The sequence below is a fragment of the Protopterus annectens genome, chromosome 2.part1 (assembly GCF_019279795.1).
Source record: "Protopterus annectens isolate FY-2018-M chromosome 2.part1, PAN1.0, whole genome shotgun sequence".
Taxonomy (NCBI): domain Eukaryota; kingdom Metazoa; phylum Chordata; order Ceratodontiformes; family Protopteridae; genus Protopterus; species Protopterus annectens.
Genome location: NC_056729.1, coordinates 1,076,228,021 through 1,076,250,882, shown reverse-complemented (window position 1 = coordinate 1,076,250,882; position 22,862 = coordinate 1,076,228,021). Strand labels below are relative to the sequence as shown.

Sequence of the window (22,862 nt, the reverse complement as noted above, 5' to 3'; positions counted from 1 at the left end):
AAATTGTGGTTGTTCAACCAGTAGTTTGTATATGAAAATGCAAACCTTTATTGGAGTTGGTTTAACACCCAACATCAGTGAGGAAGGAACAGGGTTAAATGTTTCCTGGAAAAAAAACAAAAATAGTGAGAAGAAATTTCAGAGTCTTGATAAAAGATTACAACATGGACAGTACAGCAATGTAAAGTATTCTCAGGAAAAATCAGGGCTTAGTAACTGGAATTCAGAAACTAGTGGGTGAACAACCACATTTTTTTAAAAGGGTAAAGAATTTAAAAGATACTGTTGAATTCTCTGGAAATGGTAACATTGGTGATAATTTTACAGGCACAAGGAAATGTTGTGCCTGTATTCAGTGTAAATACATTAATGAAGCATAGGAGTTGGTGTTTGAAAATTAGATGAATACCATGACTTATTCAAAACAAGGTAATTTTAGCATGGTGGGTTTGGTTTATTTGGCAAAGTATTCAGGGTGCCCAGCCTTTTATGTTGGCAAAAATGGACATATGCTAGTGCTAGTCTTAGAAAGTGGATTTACAACTTTCACTATGATGTACAAAAGAACCTGATGCTTTATATATAAACATTCAGTTGTATGTGGAAGTTTCAAAAATTTGATATTCTTAATTATTGAAAGAATAGTTCAAAATCCAACAGGTGGCTCATGGGAAGCCACTACTGAGTACAAGGAGCTTATATGACAGTTAAAGTTAAATGCAGCATCCGATCCTGGTTTAAATTAATCAGTTTCTATCCTTCCTATATTTAAACAGAGAGTAGCTAAATTATGTCATTTTTATATGTACCAACATTTATAGAATTAAATATTGTATTTAACCTAAGTAAATTCTGATTAGTATACTCATTTATAGTTGGTGTGTATTTTTATCATATTGGTTTTAAAATGTTAAACAATAACATTGTATATATTTTTATATTTGTAGTTTTATATAAAACTTGAGTATGTTTTTTAGCTCATAGAAAGTAGGAATTTCATGTCTATTCCTTTAATTTTTTAAGATCCGTTAATTAGACTGGTCATGTGCTGCTATTTGTTCCATGTTACAACTGTTCTAATGAAGTCTGTGTGCTTGAAGACAAAATCAATTAGCTATACATTTTGTTTAAATAAAGATTTATATATTTGGAATCCTAATTACTGCTGGGCTGTTTACTATGTTAATGTCCAGTATTTATTAAGAAGAACAATTCGCAATTTACAAGTTATTTTGCAGCCTTTGGAGTTTGGTGCACCTTGTTCTTGGAAATTCCCCAGCATGTTTACTTAGGACTATTAATTTGTATCAGTTTTCCAATAATGATATGGAGTTTGAAAGCTCTTAACTGTTTCCTTATTTTAACATTAAGATTAAAATGTGTTTTAAGGTTTATTCCAGATGTGTCAACAGGATGTTTTTTTCAGTTATACGTTTTTTTTTTATTTATTTTTTCTTTTACTTGTTTTTTTTCTATGTGCAGGTTGTGCTGAATTTTTCATTTATTGTGATTTTGTATCATATTAGCCTTCCTTGTGATGTTACACCTGACATTGCTTATATTTGGTCTATTCAATGGCATTGTTCATCTTGTGATGTGTCTGTTTCAGCTATTTCTTTCTTTCAAAGATTATTCTTATCAAATTTTTATATTGAAAGGTATTGTTTTAATTATTCCAATCATTGGTTTAGTATTTGCGAAAGTGACATTATGAATACAGTAATAATTAGGTCTATGGGTTCAAGATGCACAAATTACACTGAAGTAACTTTACTGGCCACCTGGTAAACAGATATAGCTCTAATGTACAAAAAATCCTGCTTTTCTAGCCAGCTATAATTCTGTACTTCCAATATTATCAAATCTGTTCATTTGTTTACTTTTAGGAACCTACATGTGCCAGTTACATGAAAACTACCTAATGGCAAATCCCAGCCAGCCAGTTACAATCACTGTATATTCATTACCTTCAGGCATTATTGTGTATAATCAAACACTGGTGTGTGGTGGAAACAGTGGAGCAGCCATGCATGTAATAAAATGCTGTATTAACAAAGGAGATTCGACTAACTATACTGTTACATTGAAGACACAGTTGGGCTCGTTATCTGGTAAGTGTATTATTTTTGCTTTATCTTTTATTCTGTTTTTATCTTTTTATATGCAAATCATTTTTATTAACAAGGCACACATAATTATTCTTTGCCATCTGTCCCTCTTTCTCATTTATTTTGCAAAGTTTCCATGTGTATAATATAGATAATTTGCCATTACAAAATTTTCTCCCTTGCAGTTTTCTCTCCTGCTTTCCACTACAGTTTTCTTCATTCTTCCTTATTTTTTTATTTTAACATGGAATAGTCATGCGATCACCATCAAACAGAAGCATCAAAAATACATACTAAGTAGAAAATATCATGACAATCAGCAGTTTATAAAATAATATCAAGCTGAAATTCAAATAATAAAACATTATATGAATTTTTTAAATGACACTGAAGGCAAACAATATAAGTACATTCTTTACTGAACAATCATAAAGCTAATACCATCTGTGCTAGCAATGTCATGATGAACTGAAACTATAATTGACATATTGTGGAAGTATGAGTACTAGAACAACTTAGCTATTGTTCCACTTTGAGCTGGAAAATGGTACCTTTCGATTAGCAGTCTATATCAGTTAACATGAAATAAATAAATAAATAAATTCATACATACATATATACATACTGTATATAATGTAAGTAATTAAAAAAACAACATAATAATGTTGTTCAAAGGAGATCAAAACAAAATTTCTTAGGAAACAGACCAGCTATGAATGTATTGGCAAATTATTATTATTTTTATTGATGCATAAATTACAGTATTATATAAAATGTGTTGATATTGTTTTCTCTGTGCCCTTCTTTCTGTCTATCCAGCTTTTTTTGTCATTTTATCATTCTATTTTTAACTTTCTGTATATTTTTTTATTATCACCGTGTTCATATCTTATTTGAGAATTGTTTTGTTTGGCCAGTAATATTTATTGGCAAAAATAATAAAACAATTTCAAAAAACTGAGCTAACCAAAATATGTGCAGAACCAGACTTTCCTGGTAAACAGTTCAGTTTAAGATTTTAATTTAATTATTTTGAATTTAAATTTGATATAATTTTGAAAACAAAATAACCTAGAACATTTTATCTCATATGGGTAATTACATCACATTTTTTCCAGTAACACTCTAAAGCGGTCATCACTAAGTATTAAAAATAACCTCGAGGAATGATCTGCTTGTCTACTTTCATTTACATAGCTAACAGTATTTCAATGAAATGAAAAGCTATCTTGAAGGAATGGATAACTCATGAAATTACATAAGCCCTGGGACTCAATAAACTCCATTCAGGAATAGCACTATTCCTGCATGGAGTGGTTCATGTCCGTATAGCATAGCAGCGCTCCTTGCATATTAATGAAGGCATGCTGCTGTTTAACCTACATGGACACAAACTGTGAATGAGTGCAGGGGGCATGTTCAAGTAGTGCACGGACATTGAACATGCCCCCTGCATTCAGAAAGTGCCGTATGGCACTTTCTAATATGATCTGGCATAATATTAGGGAATTACTCTAATATTATGCCAAACCCGCGGTGGTGGTGCTGCGGTACCATTGTCGCCTCGCAGTAAGACTCTGTCCAGTTCGATTCTCAGCTAGAGCGTCTTCTGCGTGGAGACATGTGTGAATGGGCATACCTTCGTTGAAGGTTGTGCGTCAGGGCTGGTAACTCGGCATGTAAAACTCAACTACCAATCATTAGCGTACCAGAGTTCCACTGTGGCGACCCCTAACTGGGAAAAGCCAAAAAGACACAACAACAACTCTAATATTATGCCAGTATTTCAGTGTCCGCGAACACTGAAATTAAATAAATGATCATTTCAGTGTCCACGGACACTGAAATACACATGGGTATGTGACAGGTTCTGTGACACACCCCCTGCATTGTAAAACCGTATGACCCCTCCACAACCTGCTAATGCAGGAAATGTATACAAATGCACAAATAATGGAGGAAAAATCCCTGAAAAGGGACACATCATACATATTGCCCTCACAAACTTAGAAAGTTAATAGAAAACAGGTCATGCATTAACATGAATTACCAAGGGATGGAAGTCTGAAAGTACATGTATGCCAATATTCCCTGACAAGCAGTCCATGTGGACAAAGGTACAAATAATGGGTGGAAACAAACAATAAAAATAGGGACACTTCTGAAAAATTGCCCTCACACACTTAGAAAGTTGTTAGAAAACAGAATATGTATTAGCAGGAATCTCTGAAGGATAGAAGCCTGAAAACCAAATGTATGCCATTATTTCCCAATTGCAGTCCTCAATGACTTGTCAGAATACCACAATACTCACTTTATAACATAATAATATAATAATAATATTATAATTTTTTTTTCTAGGCTACCGAATGTTGAAGCGTAGCTAAGCGAGTGTGCGTGTTATGGCCCCCCGCTTACCATAAACATCCCATAGGAGATAAATACAAATATACAGGTGAAATTTCCAAGCTGCAATAGTGTAGTACTTAGAGTCCCACCTTTACATGCAGGTGTTCATGGTAAGAGTACCAAGACAGGCAACTTATTTTTATATGGGAAAGTAGTGTTAAAATTATTTTTTTAAACTTAAATTATGTAGCAACTGTTTTTTGTCAACCAGGTAGTGTAGCTGGTGTACAATATAAGTATGAGTGCATATAACATGTGAAATCACCCATATACACACAAGTTCCCCATACAGTATAGTCACACCCCTTGCCAATGTAAGGAAAGTACATAGAGGGATGTCATGTAAAGTACCTCATATACACTTAATAAATTAAGTCAGTCCTCTAATATATTTAAAATATTAAAAGTGTGCAATGGTTAGCCATGCTCAGTTATGCTTAGCAAGTGTCATCATTGTTATAGCGTGAGGACTAAGCAGCAGGTAGCTCAGCTAAGTGGATTTGTGCACTGTTAAACACTGCTCAACAACTTCCCCTTTAAGCAGCGTTAAAACTGGATTAGCAGATTTGTGCACTGCTTAGCGGAGCTTAACCTTTTCAAAATGGTCCAATGACAGTAAAGGGCAGGAATATCACACTACTTATATGGTGCAGGCGGGAATACAGCCATAATCTGTACAGATACAATGGCTGGCCTAGGAGAGGGAGTGCACTTGTGGGTGCCAGGGTCATGGTTGGATGCCTAGTTAAAAACCATGAGGACAGACTGCTGCAGGGCCTGTACCAGGGCTGCCAAAACAAAGTGGAGGCCTGGGACCTTCGTGCACGTGACCTTACCAGTGCTACTTGCAGCTGCCGGACTGGTATGCAGGTGCAGCACCACTATGCCAACCTAAAGCTTAGGAAGGGGGCATTCTTGGACCAGCAGAATCAAGATGGATGGGCCCAGAATGCTCCAGTAGTGTGTAAGTATCACTATCAAGTAGTTTGTAGCAAATACTAGCCTGAGAATGTGATAGACAGATATGCATAATGTGTTTTTCTCCCCTACAACTGCAGCAGAGAGGGCTGTGAACATGGAAGCCCAGGATGACAGACTGCTGAGGCTGCAACAACAGGCTGGTGAGTACAAATCTTTTTTGCAGTATTTTGTTAAAATAGCTAAGAAGGAGTACATTGCTTACTGCTAGTAGGTACACTGTTACTGTTTGAACTGAATAAATAAAAAAGTATGACTGACGAATATTGTACAATAAAGACCTTTAAAAAAACTGTTGTGTTTATTCTGGTATGTTGTTGTATACATATATAGAATGTATACAGGTTCTTCACAGCAAATGTGGCTGTGTCAGTATACATTAACTGAGGTGCATCTGTGAACAAGCTGTTAGGAGAAACTGTAGATGGTGTAGTTGTAAAATGAGATATAAATTAAATGTGAAATATATACTGCACCAAGCTCTGAACACTGAATAGTAATATGGAAAGTATCAATGTGTGTACCATGCAGCATTGCCTTGTGTTAACCTTTGCTTTCCATGTTGTAGTAATCCAAAGGAGTAATGCACAGTACAATAACTGCATGCATCATAGAATTACAAGTTCAGACTTTCTAACCAAGTGACTATTAGGCAGACACCATTGAAATAAGAAACAACAGTTCCCCAGTAGCTCAGTGTGATGAGAAATAGCTTAGTTGTTAATTTTGCACACCCAGACGTGGTTCGAATACAGGGTACTAAGATGTGTACATATCTACTCAGACGAAATCAGGAATAAATGTAAAAACAGTCAGGTAGTGTTAACAGATATTTTCCCCACAGGTTTTACAGGTAAGTAAATGTTGCCAATAGCTGTATGAAGAGTATTCCAATAATATGTGTACAACTGTTGAATTGTCCCACCACATGCCTGCAAATGACAGCAGGGTAGGTGCGTACAATATGCATTCTTCCTGAATCATACCTCTCACCTGTACAGATGTTCACTGAATGTCCAGATATTTGTCTCAGATTTGTGGTCCGTTTAACATAAAGTAGGGCAAATCGTTGGCAAAACCATAACAGACTGAAGTTAGAAAATAATGATAGACATACAAGTGTCAGATGTCATATCCATCAGAAAAGCCATGCAAATGCAAAACCTGTTATTTTATCAACTTTCTAAGTTTGTAAGCGCAATATATAAAAATTGTCCATATTTATGGGCCTTTGTCCAACTCTTATGTATGGCTTTGTCCAGATGTCATGCTCTAAGAAGTTGAGAGGTATGTTTCCGATACATGTGTCCCAAGTGTCATGCTGTAATGCCTAGGGGTCACTGCTGCAAATACTCCTGGACACAGATAGGAAACCAGTTGACATATGCCAGTAGCACATTTGCATAACAGTGGTTCAGGGTACCCCTCCTGTGCCAGATATGTAACTCTGACATTACACGTCTCCTCTAGTCATGTACCTAGAGTTGTCACAGTTTTTCTCATACCATTCCAGGCTGACAGTTTAATAGGTATGTCTGTACTACAGAGGCTATGGCCATAGGCAGATGTAAAATGAGGGCTGACCTACAGAGTATTGAGCAGTACTGTTGTGGAAAATAGAAGCATAAACAGTTGTTAATGGATTTTTTGCCCCCCCTCCCCCATCTGCATCAATAATTATTACTCATATACTATGGGTATGTTCTGCTCCAACCCTAATGTTGGGACTTGTGTTATATTATTGTTAATATGTTTGATTGCTTGCATGTTAACATATCTTGTTCAAATACCATTGTTGGTGGTCTGTTGCTGTCAGTGTTACTGGCATGTGGTTACAATGCATGATGTTGTTCCATTTATTTTATTTATTTATTTATTTTACATTTGTTAACCGGGAAATTCCGACTGGACCAGGTCCATTTTCAGTGGAGGCCCAGGGAAAAAAGCTCCGGCATCAGGTTATACAAATACAGTACATCAGGCATAATACACAAAACAGGTTACAACATATATGCTGAGCATAGTAATATAACAAGAAATTAATAAAACACTCCAGGTAAATGAAGATATAGAAAATAGGTAAAAAGACAATGCCAGTTATACATTGGTAAGAGAAGAAATTATATCAAGTAAAATTATACAGTTAAAAGTTCCCTTTCAAATGACCAAGCCTACAGGGGATCAAAGATCCAGCATGTGATCAGAGAGCAGTTTGGGGAGTTAATAGCAGTGTGGGTAGGGTTATGTGATACAAGGGCATAACCAGGTACTAAGAAGATGTGATTTTTGGGAGTGTTTGAATATGGATGTGGAGGGGGCAGTGGGCACAGAATGGGGAAGACAGTTCCAATTTCTGTTAATGGTGTGGGAGTAGAGCATTTTCCCTGCATTATTATTAGCCTTGGTGATGGATAGGAGAGATTTTTTCACCAGATCTAAGGTTCCAGTTTGCAGTGTAGACAGTAAGTAGGTTGGATATTGAGGTGTTTTTTTTCAGGATATTTGAGAAAATTGTAGGCTGTGCCCAGCTGATGATAGTTAAGTAGTTGTGGTAGCTCAAGCCACTTTAGTTGTTTTAGTGCAGTACAATGATGGGTTCTATAGGTTGAGTTAGTAGCAAACTTGGCTATTTTATTGTAGCATGATTCTAGTTTGTCTAGATCACATTGATTTGGGTAAAGATTGTTGCTGTGTATAATAGAGCTGAGAGGAGGTGGCTTTGTGCAAGAGTGACTCTTGCTTTTTGTGAGAGAAAGGACTTATAGTTCATAGGTTCATAGGTTCATACTAGGCTATCTGCCCTGGGGCAATTATAAGCCTAGCCCGATTCTGTATGGCTTATGCCACCCCTTGATTTGAGTATACTGTGCCCTTTTTAAGGTTTAGTTTACTGTGCCTCTGTCTAATAGTGACACGGGAGTAATCCCTGGGACAAACCTACGATCCCCCATCCACTTATCGAGATTCTTCTTGAAGAGATTCAGTGAGGTGCTCTGCCTCACATGAACTGGAATTCTATTCCAGAGCAAAGGGAGCCTCTGGGTTATGAACCTGTCCCTCCAGCAAGTTCTATTTATTTCTGTGCTGAGGTTCAAGTCCCTCGAGCGTGTGGCTCTAAGGGATTTAGATTTACTGAGGTGGAGCATGTCCATTAATTCTGGATTTGACATAGCTTTGTATGTCAGGCATAGATCGCCTCAAGTAGGCGGCACGCAACTGAGTAGACCTGGAGTTTTTTTAACCGAGCAGTATATGGCATCTGTTTGAGACCCTTGATCCTCTTGGTGAGATACTTTTGAGGTCTTTCTAATTGCTGCAGGTGTCGGGTAAGGTACATCCCAAAAGGGGCATTGTATTCTATGATGGGCCTGATGAGGGATGAATAAAGGGCACGATTACCTCTCTTGATCTAGATGTGAAACCCTTCGTGATGAGGTGGGCTATGTAGAAGGTCTTTCTAACCACTTTGGCAATGTGGTTTTCAAAGGAGAGATTGCTATCAACTTGGGTCCCCAGGTCCCTAATAACTTTCTCTGTACTTAATGGGTTTCCGCCTATGTGGTAATTTGTGGGCACATTGTTTTTGCCAAAGGGTATGACTATACATTTTTGGCATTTAGCTTTAAACCATGGCACTGGCACCAGTTATCTGTCTCTGTGAGACCTTTTGAAGGATGTTTGTGTCAGCTGGAGAGTTGATTATGGCGCCCAGTTTGCAGTCATCTGCGAACTTGGTGAGCCATAGTCCTCCCACGTTTGCCTGTACCTCGGAAAAGTATATACCGAACAAGAGTGGTCCCAGGACAGAACCCTGTGGGATGCCACTTGTGAGCGGTTTTGAGTCTGACATGGCTCCAGCAACTCTCACTCTGTGGGTTCTGTCTTTGAGCCAGTTTGCGACCCATCTTGTGACATAGGGGTTTATATTTAAGCTGGATAGCTTATCTATGATGCCCGAGTGGGGTATTGTGTCAAATGCCTTTGCAAGGTCCAGATAGGCTGTGTGGACTACCTTCCCTTCATTTATGGCTTTGGTGACTGTTTCAAAGAAGTCAACCAGGTTCAAAAGGCAGGATCTGCCCTTGACAAAACCAAACTGGGTAGGATCTAGTGTCTGTAGGTCCCCAATGTCTTTGTTTATGAGCTCCATGATGATCCTCTCCATAGCCTTGCAGACTAAGCTAGTCAGGCTTATGGGCGATAGTTTCCAGGGTCCGTAGATGCTCCACCTTTGTGGAGTGGGACCACTGTTGCTGTATGCCATTCTGTGGGCACATATCCTGTAGTGAGGCTGAGATTGTATAGCTGTTTTATTTGAGGGATTAGTTCCTCTTGTAGTTCATGTAGGACGCAACCTGGGACGCCATCTGGTCCCATGGAAGCAGTGTTTTTTGCTTTGGAGAGGGCAGCCTTCACCTGAGCATCTGAGATGTTTGGGAGGCAGCCCTCACCCGGGATAGATATTTGCTCTTTTGGGGGGGAGGGGGTGGAGAAGTTTGCACTGAACCTGTCTGCCAGGATATTGGTGATGTCTGTGGGTTCAGTGTATTTTTTGTCGTTTAGAATCAACTCAGAACAAGTCTGGGAGTTGCATCCCAGGTTTCTAACATAACTGAAAAAAAGCCTTATGATTGTCTTTGATGTCCTGTGCAATTTTTCTCTCGAAGCTGGCCTTGGAGGATTTTATGAGGGATTGTAATTTTTTGCTAGTACTGATCAGAGATGCCTTCCCTATTAGGGATTTTGCTCTATCATGTAGTAGCTTCCTCCTTCTGTTGTACAGTTTATTTATGGCAGGGGTCCACCAGACTGGACGCTTGCCTTTGGATGATTGGGTCTTGGTTTTGTTTGGGATAGCATGATCCATGCATTCCTGGAGATGTCCGTAGACTGCATTTATATAGGATTCTGCAGTTTGGGCTGTAGTTTCCACTGGCCCTGGGGCCTTGAAGGATTCCACTTTGGTTTTGAGAAGTGAGAAGTTCGCTTTTGAGAAGTTTTTCACTGTGGTTTTCTGGGCTGGGGTGGGGTCGGGATGTGGACATCCAGTGAAATTAATTTATGGTCTGATCTTACCAATGAGGGATATACTTCTGGTGTGGAGCATAGAGTCCCCATGTTGGTAATGATCAGGTCTAGTATGTTGTCCCTCTTGTGGGAGTGGTGACTAGTTGTTCCATAGCATTTGAGTTTATAATTTCCAGGAATCTTTGGGCTAAGGTGCTGGGGCTTGAGTAGTGCTTCCAGTCAATATTTGGGTAGTTGAAGTCGCCCAATATAATGGTGTTCGGAGAGATCTTCATGTTCTCCAATGTTTTCAGGAAAGCGAATGGGATTCCTGACTTTGAGAGGGTGGGCTGTAGGATGCTATAAACTGAAAAGCAGTCTTGCCCACTGTTAGTTGCACATGGATGGTCTCCGATACTTCGTGCAATGCCACTAACCTGGAGGTGTGGATATCCTTGATAAATATGGAAAGTCCCCCTCCTTTTGTGGTTCGGTCCGGGTTTTGGAGCCGAAAAGCATGATATGAGGTATAGCCTGGTAGTGCTGGGATGCTCTCTGGAGCCTTGAACCAGGTTTCTGTCACTGCACAGATATCGATGTTCTCCATACTGAGGAGAGCTTCGAGTGCGTGCATCTTGAGGTTAAGACTTCTGGCGTTTAGCAGCATTACCCTTAGTTTCTTGTTCCTTGTGCTGTCTACGGGGGTGGGTTTGACTTTTGAGCCTTGCCAGAAAAGGCACTATGGGGGTGGCAAGAGCCTTTGCCAATATCCGAAAGCCCAGTGGTGACAGGTGCAAGCCGTCCCTAGCGAAGCAACGTGGCTTGTCGAGCATGTCATCCCAGGCTGACAGACACTGGATCCCCTTTGAATGACACCAAAATTTTAGCCAATTGTTAAAATCGATCATTTTGTCTTTGTACTGTGGCATCATTCTAGGTGAGGGTAAGATGCTGCTCAAGGTCAGGGTCATACCAGCCTGGGCTACATGATCAGAGAGCTTCTCTATGTCTCTTTTCATGTAGTCCAGGGAGGTATGTCAGGTCATTCACACCAGCATGTACAATGACTGAGTCATATTTTTATTTGCTTTGGAGTGACCTGAGTGCTTGCATTATGTGGTGGATCCTAGCGCCCGACAGGCAGCTCACTGTGACCTTCTCTTTATTCAGCCTGGTGAGCAGGACGTCAGTGTGTCTGACAATAGAGTCACCTATAACAAGAGTATCAGGTGTGTTATTCAGCCTTAAGGGCTGTGGCTGCTTGGCACACTGACTTTGTGGGTTATGTGTTGTGTGTGTTTTGTTTTGAGGTAGCGTTTGCTTGGATGTCTGCTTTGGAGGTCTCTGTTGCTTAGGTAGATTTTTATTTAGAGCCTCCGAGTATGTTTTTGTGTATTTATGTGTTTGGTTCGCTGATGTGGTGGGACTATGTGATACTGGAATTGTGTTGTGTGAGGTTACCTTCTCCTCCTGACTGGTTACACCAGTTTTGAGATGAGAGAGCTCAGCCTCCAGTTTGGCTAAATAGTTGCATCTCTCACATACATTTGAACCTGTTTGGAGGAGGAGAGGGTTGTCCGTGTACATGAGACAGTTGTAACATTGCCTCAAAATTCCCAGATTCACCAGCTGGACTGGAGAGGAAACCATTGTCTGACCTTTAGACATGCTAGAGTAATAGGGAAACTGAATTTAAGACGGACCAATAGAGGACAGGGTAATCGTAGAGAGTATAAGAGTAAGTAGTGCTTATGGTTTAATAGTGCTAACTTGTAGGATTACTTAATTGGACCAGTGAAGGGCCTTAGAATGAGAATATGGTGTTTAAATTGAGAGATAGAGCAGTTCTAAGGGAAAAAGTGAAGAGCAGACTTTGTGGAGCCAGGAATAGTTTAAACCCAATTAGGCGGCGCTGCTCGTTGTTGCGCTATGCTCAAAACGCGCAAAACTGCGCAAAAGAGGGTTTTAAGAGAGGAAGATGAAGGAGTTTTGGAATTGACCCAGAATGGCCAATAAAACTACAGTTTCAAGTCAGTAACCACTCCCACAGGGGCAGACAGGCTGCTCAATGTTTTCACTGCCACTGATCAACAGAGAGACTTTCCTTTAGCCCAAGCAAAAATGGCCTCACAGAAACTTACAAACAGTTCAAGAACAGCAAGCCTGTAAATGAACTTTTTTAAATCTCAGAAAAGTGGGAAAAAAGCAAGATTTTTTTTGTTTTTTGTTTTTCAGAGATAGCAGAGGTTAACAAGTATCAGCAAGTTATAACAGTGCAGTAAATGACCCCACACAAGAGTGCTAGGCCAAAGACAGATAAAATGCAAGTTTTGAGAAAAAAACGATTTTAAAAATAAGTGCAAACAGGAAATTCAGTAAACAGCTCTAGGTTGTGCTCTAAATACAGTTACTAATGCAGAAATCAAAGTTAACAAGCCAGAAAATGCTCAGAATAGGCGGCTATGCAGAAAAACTTAGCAAATAAACAGAGGAAAAATACTTAAAGTCTCAAAAGTGGCTCCTTTCTTCTCTCAGCGTTTTCTCCTCTTGGTGGGTGCTTCACCAACAGCCAACAAGCCTGAAAGACGCCAAAACCACGAGGCAACCAGGTTTTAAGAGAGGAAGATGAAGGAGTTTTGAAATTGACCCAGAATGGCCAATAAAACTACAGTTTCAAGTCAGTAACCACTCCCACAGGGGCAGACAGGCTGCTCAATGTTTTTCACTGCCACTGATCAACAGAGAGACTTTCCTTTAGCTCAAGCAAAAAATGGCCTCACAGAAACTTACAAACATTTCAAGAACAGCAAGCCTGTAAATGAACTTTTTTAAATCTCAGAAAAGTGGGGAAAAAGCAAGATTTTTTTTTTTTTGTTTTTTCAGAGATAGCAGAGGTTAACAAGTATCAGCAAGTTATAACAGTGCAGTAAATGATCCCACACAAGAGCGCTAGGCCAAAGACAGATAAAATGCAAGTTTTGAGAAAAAACGATTTTAAAAATAAGTGCAAACAGGAAATTCAGTAAACAGCTCTAGGTTGTGCTCTAAATACAGTTACTAATGCAGAAATCAAATTTAACAAGCCAGAAAATGCTCAAAATAGGCGGCTATGCAGAAAAACTTAGCAAATAAACAGAGGAAAAATACTTAAAGTCTCAAAAGTGGCTCCTTTCTTCTCTCAGCATTTTCTCCTCTTGGTGGGTGCTTCACCAACAGCCAACAAGCCTGAAAAGATGCCAAAACCATGAGGCAACCATGTTTTAAGAGAGGAAGATGAAGGAGTTTTGGAATTGACCCAGAATGGCCAATAAAACTACAGGTTCAAGTCAGTAACCACTCCCACAGGGGCAGACAGGCTGCTCAATGTTTTTCACTGCCACTGATCAACAGAGAGACTTTCCTTTAGCCCAAGCAAAAAATGGCCTCACAGAAACTTATAAACAGTTCAAGAACAGCAAGCCTGTAAATGAACTTTTTTAAATCTCAGAAAAGTGGGAAAAAAGCAAGATTTTTTTTTGTTTTTTTTTTTCAGAGATAGCAGAGGTTAACAAGTATCAGCAAGTTATAACAGTGCAGTAAATGACCCCGCACAAGAGTGCTAGGCCAAAGACAGATAAAATGCAAGTTTTGAGAAAAAAACGATTTTAAAAATGAGTGCAAACAGGAAATTCAGTAAACAGCTCTAGGTTGTGCTCTAAATACAGTTACTAATGCAGAAATCAAATTTAACAAGCCAGAAAATGCTCAAAATAGGCGGCTATGCACAAAAACTTAGCAAATAAACAAAGGAAAAATACTTAAAGTCTCAAAAGTGGCTCCTTTCTTCTCTCAGCGTTTTCTCCTCTTGGTGGGTGCTTCACCAACAGCCAACAAGCCTGAAAAGGGAGCCTAGCTTTTTGTGTACTAGTGTTATGGTATGTGAGATGTGAACATCAAAGTAAAGATTATTGTCAATTTCAATGCCCAGAAGTTTGGTGTGGTTAGAAAGGGAGATGGTGGTGCCATACTTAGATGTTATGGTAAAGGAGAGGGTTTTTTTTTTTTGATTTATTAGGGGTAAATAGTAGAAATTTTGTCTTTTTGGGATTTAAAATTGGTTGGATACCTGATATCCATTTTTTCTACTGATTTAAAGGTATCTTGAGTGAGTGTATGTAGGGTGGTGGAAGATGAGGTGGAGCAGATCAGGGTTGAATCAGCCGCATATTGAAAGAGTGTTGCATGTTATACAGAGCTATTGAGGTTATTTGTGAAAATAGAAAATAATAGTGGGCCCAGTATAGAGCCCTGTGGGACTCCTATGGTGGTTGGAAGCTGTGGAGACAGAGTTCATTCCCACTGGACAGCGTGTTGCCTGTCAGATAGGTAGCTTCTGAACAAGGCTATAGTAGAGGAGGTGAAGGATAATGATGTTAGTGAGTCTAGTATAATGGAGTGTGAGACCATATCAAATGCTTTTGAGAGGTCTAGGAAAATGGCTGATACCTACTTGTTATTATTCCTGTACAGGTTTATATGATTAATGAAGAATAGAAGGGCAGTGGTAGTGCTCTGATGTGGATGGAAACCGTGTTGTGTGGCAGATAGTAGGATTGTGTGTTAAGAAATGTCATTACTTGCAAGTGGATGCATTTCTCAAGAATTTTGGATAGGGGCAAAGGATGGCAATAGGTCAGTAGTTGGAGAATTCATAGGAGTTACCTCTTTTATGGAGAGGAATGATATGAGATACTTTCCAGGGTTTGGGTATGTAGGATTCTTGTATGGAGCGGTTGATTAGCATGGAGACAGGATATGATAGGGAGTCACTAGCCATTTTTATGTATGTAGCAGGTATGTTATCAGCTGCCATTGTGGTTGGCTTTAGTTTTAGGAGGAGTTTTTTGATAGTTGAGGTGGGCACTGGTGATAGGCTAAAAGAGGAGGTGATGTGGGATAGGTTGGGTTGCAATTGAGGTAGACTGTTTTTGGTTATTTGACTGGACAGGGCTAAGATGGACTTAGTAAAATGGTTATTAAATTGAGAAGCTATGTCTAAAATATTGTTAGTAGAGCTGGGTTCTGGAGTAGTGGTTTTGCCTGGCTTTAGTAGGGAGTTGATGGCATGCCAGAATTTTTGTGGATTCTTTGAATATTTGCTTTGGGCACTAAGAAAATTGTTTTTGTTTATTTATTTTGGATTCAGCCTTGGCCTTGTTTCTAAGCTGTTGATAGTTTGGGCTGGAGCTAGGGGGTTTGTCAGTTTTCCAGATTTTTCAGGCTTTATATTTGGCTTTTAGTAAGGCTCTAGTGTCCCTACTTAGCCAGGGTGCGTAGTTGGCTAAACTCTGATCTTTCTGCTAGGAGCTAGACTGTTAAGGATGATAGAGAAGGTGCTACTGAAGTAGTCTACTGCCTAGTATAACCCAAGTGTCTGTAGTGGTTCCCAGTTGCAGTGATTTAGGACAGTATTTAGGTATTGTGGGGTAAGGTTGCAGTCATCTCATACGAGTCTGTGGACTACTGCTTTGGGGTGATTGGAGTATTTGTGGAGTAGGAAGGTGGGGAGACGATCACTTAGATCATCTGGGAGACAGCTTACTATATATTTTTGTTTGGAATAGTTGGTTAGTGTCCAGTCCAGTATGGATTCTTTCTTTGTTTCCTTATCTATTCTAGTTGGTTCTTCAATTAGTTGAGAGAACCCATATAGATTGATATGTGTAGAGGGGCTGCTGGAATTACAGGCTGCCCAGTTGTTGTTAAGGTTTCTCAACAGGATTGTTTCCTGTGGTAGATTGTCCATAGTCCAGTGAAGGATGTCTTCTATTATGAGTGAGTTGTTGCCTGGTGGTATCTAGCAGCATACTAGATTGATTTTCTTGGCGTTTCTTATGGATAGGACAGAAAATAGAACATCAGCATTTTGAAAAGTGGGTGGTGTGGTGTGAAGAAGCTGGAGGTTAAGGATATTTTTAAAGTGAATGGCTACTCCTTTCCTGTTTGTTCTATCAGATCTAAGTGTATTACACCTTGGGGGGAGAAAGTCTTCATCCTGGATAATGGGTTTAAGCCAGGTCTCTGTAATGGTGAGTACATCAGGGTTGTAGTGGGCTATGAATGCATGTAGGTCTGTTAGCTTGTTGGTAATAATTCTTATGTTAACATTTAGCATCAGCAGGTCAGATGTTTGTCTGGCTGAGAGGGGACCTGGATTTGGGTGAATGTCACCAGAGGTTAGCAGAGTTTGAACGAGTGTCAGTATGTGCTTTTTAATAATTGTTTGTGAGCTTGGTCTATGTGTGTTTTTCCTAGTGTGGTGAGTTGGTGTTATTTTTGTAAGTGAGTAAGATGTAGTTGTAAATTTTATGATTGTGCGGCAGATGTAGAAGTGCGAGTGGGTTTGAGAGGGTGGGCTAGTGTGGGTAGTATGATAGGAGTAATTGTGCAGTGGTTGGTTTGTTTGTAAGGATGTGAGGAAGGTTAGCAATAGTAGAGCTAGTGATAGGGATGTGAGTGTGGGTAACATGATACTCCTTAGATTGAGTGCTACAACTAGGATTCCTGGTTGGTTGTGTGTAAGGGTGGAGGTGTGTTGGCTGGGAATGTGTTGTTGGGAGTTGGATCAGTGTGAGAAGTAATTGGATTAGAGAGTGGGATGGAGGTAGGATGAGTGGGTTGGGCTAGAGGTTAGGCAATTAGGGGTTGGACTAGTGGTCAGGTGATTAGGGGTTACAATAAAAGTAGAGGTAGTGGGGGCGGGTGGAACTTGGGGGCAGGGTAGGGGAGCAAATGGAGCGGGGCCAGCTAGATCGCAAGGTTTTGCGAAAAAATAATCATTCAAACTTCTGGTTCAGTGGGAGAAAGCAGTAAGTAAAAAGTCTAATCCTTCATTTTAATAATGCGCTCACTACCCAAATATATAGTGCTACACTTTGGGATAGAGCTCTCCACTATAGTATATTGTTTCACCACTTTAGTATAATACTTGGTTTAAAATTGTTTCACCACTTTAATATAATACTTGTTTCAATATAGGTGAATATGTGGGTTCTTAAGTGGGGGGAGCAGCTATAATCCATTTATGCTGCGGGAACCCCTGGTGGCTAAGAGCACTCAATATATCTAGTATTGTAGCAATGCAAGTTATTTTAAGGATATACACCTTTCTTTTATAGTTTTAAGTTTTATAGTTGTATGGCAAAAGAAAAACAATTCCCTGCATGTGTTCTGTTTGCTATTTTACTGTTTCAAATTTGTTTTATGGGGTTAATTGGAACATCCATGCATGCTGTTATAACTAATCTTGAAATGTGTTCTTCATGACTAACCAATGTATTTTGTAAAACCTCAACACTGTAGCGTGTTTGGGAAGGCAGATCCAAGTAGACCTGCCAGTCGCACCTCATCTGGCCGTAGCACCGGGCCGCAGCACATCTGGGACCCAACCCAGATCTCCCTCATCTGCTGGTCTGCACCACCTTTAGGTGGAACCATTGCAGGGGACAGAGCCTATCCCCCCTGGGAACAGGAGCAGACAGGAGGCTGTCACTCGCAGTTAGGTTCGAGGTTTGATGTGCAGCACCCTTCAATTCAAGTTTGGAGAGCAGCTTCACCAGATTGAGGGCCGCCTGGCACACCTCAAGGGCAGGCCGCCCCCTTGTACAGACCCCAGCACAGTCACCTTTGGGGCCATGAAGGTGCAGTGGTGACTACCCATGGGTGGGGAACCTCAGTCCCACTGTAACTATATGTGGGCCCATGGGCTTCAGATTCCCAACCACCCTCCTGGTCAAATGTGTTTACCCCCATGTGTCATATACAGTCCTTGTCTGCTGTCTTGTCTGTCTTCTCTGTCTCCCTACCCAACCTACCTGCCCAGATGTACCTACAATCCTTCCCCAACATCCCACTCTCACTTAAAAAAAAAGAAAAGGGCATTTGTCCCCCCAAAAAATATTGCCCCATACATAGCTGTCCATTTTGCACACATGTCTACTGGACACATGTAATCCAGTCCAATTGGCTTGACAACACATTTCTGTTGTCACGACCTCTATCTCTGGGGTTTGAGTGTCCAAATCCACCTCCAAATTCTGTACAAATGCACAACTGTTGCTGTATAAGAAATAAACAGCTATGGATTTTCCCTACACCCATCCTGCACATCCCTAGCTATCTTTCATATTGTTTTTTCCCCTCTGCATGCCCCTTTTTCACCACTTTCCTATCACCCCTTCTTCTTTTCTTTTAAAGAAATTAGCATGGGAGTAAGCGAGTTTGCACGATGCTAAGTGAAGCCAACACAGAGGAAGCAGCTGTAAGTTTAACTGTATGTTAGCATCGTTTAGCATCACGCAAACCCATGCAAACCTGCTTACAATGCTTAAAACTGCTTTAATCACTCTGTTTTCATCAGCCACTGTTGTGCCCAGACACAAAATAATCAGCCCTGTCATGTCTCGAACCTAGGGCCATGTACACCAAAGTCAGAACAATGTATCACTGCACCATTTGAGTTGCAAGGATTACTGATGCTTTTTCAAACATGTGACACAGTAGCATCATTCAACAGTAGGGAAATGATTCTGTAGAATCAGTCAGATTTTGTATATATACATATACACATGTATATATGTATGGAGATGCATATATTTGGAAAAATATATACATAATATAAACTGAGATATACATATAAAATATATACATATAAAATATATAAATATATACATATATATATATATATATATATATATATATATATATATATATATATATATAGACACACACACACACACACACACACACACACACACACACACACACACACACACAAATAATTATATATAAAAAAAAAATATATATATGTATATATAGGTTCATAGGTTCATACTAGGCTATCTGCCCTAGGGCATTTATAAGCCTAGCCAGAGTGTGTTTGGCTTTCGCCACCCATTTTAAATTAATTTTGCTATGCCAGTTTTTCGAGGTTAGTATACTGTGCCTCTGTCTAACAGTGACACAGAAGTGATACCCGGGGTAAACCTACGATCTCCCATCCACTCATCAAGATTCCTCTTGAAGAGAGTCAATGAGGGACTCTGCCTAACCTGGACTGGGATTTTATTCCAGAGTGAAGGGAGCCTCTGGGTTATGAATCTGTCCCTCCAGCATGTCCTATTTATTTCAGTGGAGGTTCAAGTCTCTCAAGCGCGTAGCTCGATGGGATTTGGATTCTCTGAGGTGCAGCATGTCCATTAATTCCGGGTTGGACATGGCTTTATACATCAGGCACAGATTGCCTCTGAGCAGGCGGTATGCCACTGAGTAGAGCTGGAGTTTCTTTAACCGGGCAGCATATGGCATCTGTTTGAGCCCTTTGATCCTCTTGGTGAGGTACTTTTGGGGTCTTTCCAGTTGCTGCAGGTGTCTGGTAAGGTACATCCCAAAAGGGGCATTGTACTCAATTATGGGCCTGATGAGGGATGAGTAAAGAGGCACGATGACCTCCCCTGATCTAGATGTGAATCCCTTCATGATTAGGTGGGCTATATAAAATGTTTTTCTAACCACTTTGGCCACGTGGTTGTCAAATGAGAGATTACTATCAACTTGGGTCCCCAGGTCCCTAATTACTTCTTCTGTATTTAATGGATTACCACCTATGTGGTAATTTGTGGGCACTTTGTTTTTGCCAAAGGGGATGACTATACACTTTATGGCGTTTAGCTTGAGGCCTTGGCTCTGGCACCAGTTGTCTGTTTTGATGAGGCCCTTTTGGGGGATGCTTGTGTCGGCTGGAGAGTTGATTATGGCGCCCAGTTTGCAGTCATCGGCGAACTTGGTCAGCCACAGTCCTTCCCTGTTGGCCTGTAGCTCTGAGAAATATATACTGAACAAGAGAGGTCCTAGGACTGAGCCTTGTGGGACGCCACTTGTAACTGGTTTGGAGTCTGACATTGCTCCAGCAATTCTAACCATGTGGGTTCTGTCCTTGAGCCAGTTTGCAACCCATCTAGTGACATAGGGGTTTATATTTAAGCTGGTGAGCTTATCTATAATGCCCGAATGGGGTATTGTATCGAAGGCTTTTGCGAGGTCCAGGTAGGCTGTGTGGATCACCTTCCCCTCGTCAATGGCCTTGGTGACTGTTGCAAAGAAATCGACCAGGTTTAAAAGGCATGATCTGCCCTTAACAAAGCTGAACTGGGTAGGATCCAGTGTCTGTAGGTCCCCAATATCTTTATTTATGAGGTCCATGATGATCCTTTCCATAGCTTTGCAGACCAAGCTAGTCAGGCTTATGGGGCCATAGTTTCCAGGATCCGTTGAGGCACCACCTTTGTGGAGAGGGACCGCTGTTGCTGTACGCCACTCTTTGAGTACATATCTTGTAGTAAGGCTGAGATTGAACAGTAGTTTTATGTTTGGGTTTAGCTCTTCTTGGAGTTGATGTAGGACGTAGCCCGGGACACCGTCTGGTCCCATTGATGCTGTGTTTTTTGCTTTGGAGAGGGCGGCTCTTACCTGAACATCTGAGATGTCAGGGAGGCAGCACTTTGCTGGGATAGATATTTGCCCTTTTGGTGGGGAGGTGGGGGGGAGTTTGAGCTGAACCTGTCAGCTAGGATGTTGGCAATGGCTGTGGGTTCGGTGTATTTTTTGTCATTTTGGACTAATTCTGAGCATATCTGGGAATTCCCACCCAAGTTCCTAACATAACTAAAGAAAGCCTTGTGGTTATCCTTAGTGTCCTTTGCAATTTTTCTCTCGAAGCTGGCCTTAGACGATTTTATGAGTGCCCGTAGTTTTTTGCTAATACTGATCAGAGATGCCTTCTCTTTTTGGGATTTTGCTCTATCATGTAGTAGCTTCCTCCTTCTATTGTATAGTTTGTTTATGGCTGGGGTCCACCAGACTGGACGTCTGCCTTTGGAGGATTGGGTCTTGGTTTTATTTGGGATTGCATGATCCATGCATTCCTGAAGGTATTCATAGAATGTGTTTATAAAGGATTCTGCGGTCTGGGCCTTATTTTCCACAGGCCCGGGGGCTTTGAAGGATTCCACCTCAGTTTTGAGGAGTGTGAAATTTGCTTTAGTGAAGTTTTTCACTGTGGTTTTCTGGGCAGGGGGTGGGGTAGGGATGTGAATATCCAGAGAGATTAGTTTATGGTCTGATCTTACCAGTGAGGGATACACTTCTGGTCTGGAGCATAGAGTCCCCATGTTGGTGATGATCAGGTCCAGTATGTTTCCCCTCTTGTGGGAGTGGTAACAAGTTGTTCCATAGCAATTGAGTTTATAAATTCTAGGAACCTTTGGGCTAGGGTGTTGGAGCTAGAGTAATGCTCCCAGTCTATGTTTGGGTAGTTGAAGTCGCCCAATATAATGGTGTTTGGAGAGACCTTCATATTTTCCAGTGTTCTCAGGAAGGCCGAGTGGGGTTCCTGGGTTTGGGAGGGTGGTCTGTGGCAGGCTATAAACTGGAAGGCAGTTTTACCCACTGTTAGTTGCACATGGATAGTCTCTGATGCTTCGTGCTGTGCCACCAACCTGGAGGTGTGGGTATCTTTGACGAATATTGATACTCCCCCTCCTTTTGTGGTTCGGTCCAAGTTTTGGGGCCGAAAAGCATGGTATGAGGTATAACTCGGTAGCACTGGGGTGCTCTCAGGAGCCTTGAACCAGGTTTCTGTTACTGCACAGTTATTGATGTTCTCCATGTTAAGGAGAGTTTCGAGTGCATGCATCTTGAGGTTTAGACTTCTGGCGTTGAGTAGCATTACTCTTAGTTTCTTATCCCTTGTGATACCTATGGAGGTGGGTTTGTCTTTTGAGCCTTTCCTAAAAAAGGCACTATGGGGGTAGCAAGAGCCTTTGCCAATATCCGAAAGCCCAGGGGTGACAGGTGCAAGCCATCCCTAGCGAAGCATCGTGGCTTGTCGAGCATGTCATCCCAGGCTGACAGACATTGGATCCCCTTTGAATGACACCAATACTTAAGCCAATTGTTGAAATTGATCATCTTGTCTTCATATTGTGGCATCATTCTTGGTGAGGGTAAGATGCTACTCACGGTCAGGGTCATACCAGCCTGGGCTACATGCTCAGAGAGCTCCTCTATGTCTCTTTTCATGAAGTCCAGGGAGGTACATCTCAGGTCATTCACACCAGCATGGACAATGACTGAGTCATATTTGTACTTGCCTTGGAGTGACCTGAGTGCTTGTGTTATGTGGCGGATCCTAGTGCCCAACAGGCAGCTCACCATGACCTTCTCCTTGTTCAGCCTGGTGAGCGGGATGTCAGTGTGCCTGACAATAGAGTCACCTATTACAAGTGTATCAGGTGTGTTGTTTAGCCTTAAGGGCTGTTGGCA

General features: G+C 40.8%; 1 protein-coding gene across 2 annotated transcripts in view; it reads left to right on the top strand.

The window, feature by feature from the left end:
• LOC122794328 overlaps nucleotides 1-22,862 on the top strand; it is a 1,793,522-nt gene that overhangs the window by 1,327,947 nt on the left and 442,713 nt on the right. For both annotated transcript variants that reach the window (XM_044062632.1, XM_044062631.1), the window contains one exon: nucleotides 1,887-2,111. In XM_044062632.1, the coding sequence (XP_043918567.1) occupies nucleotides 1,887-2,111 (225 nt within the window). The remainder of the gene's footprint in view (nucleotides 1-1,886; nucleotides 2,112-22,862) is intronic.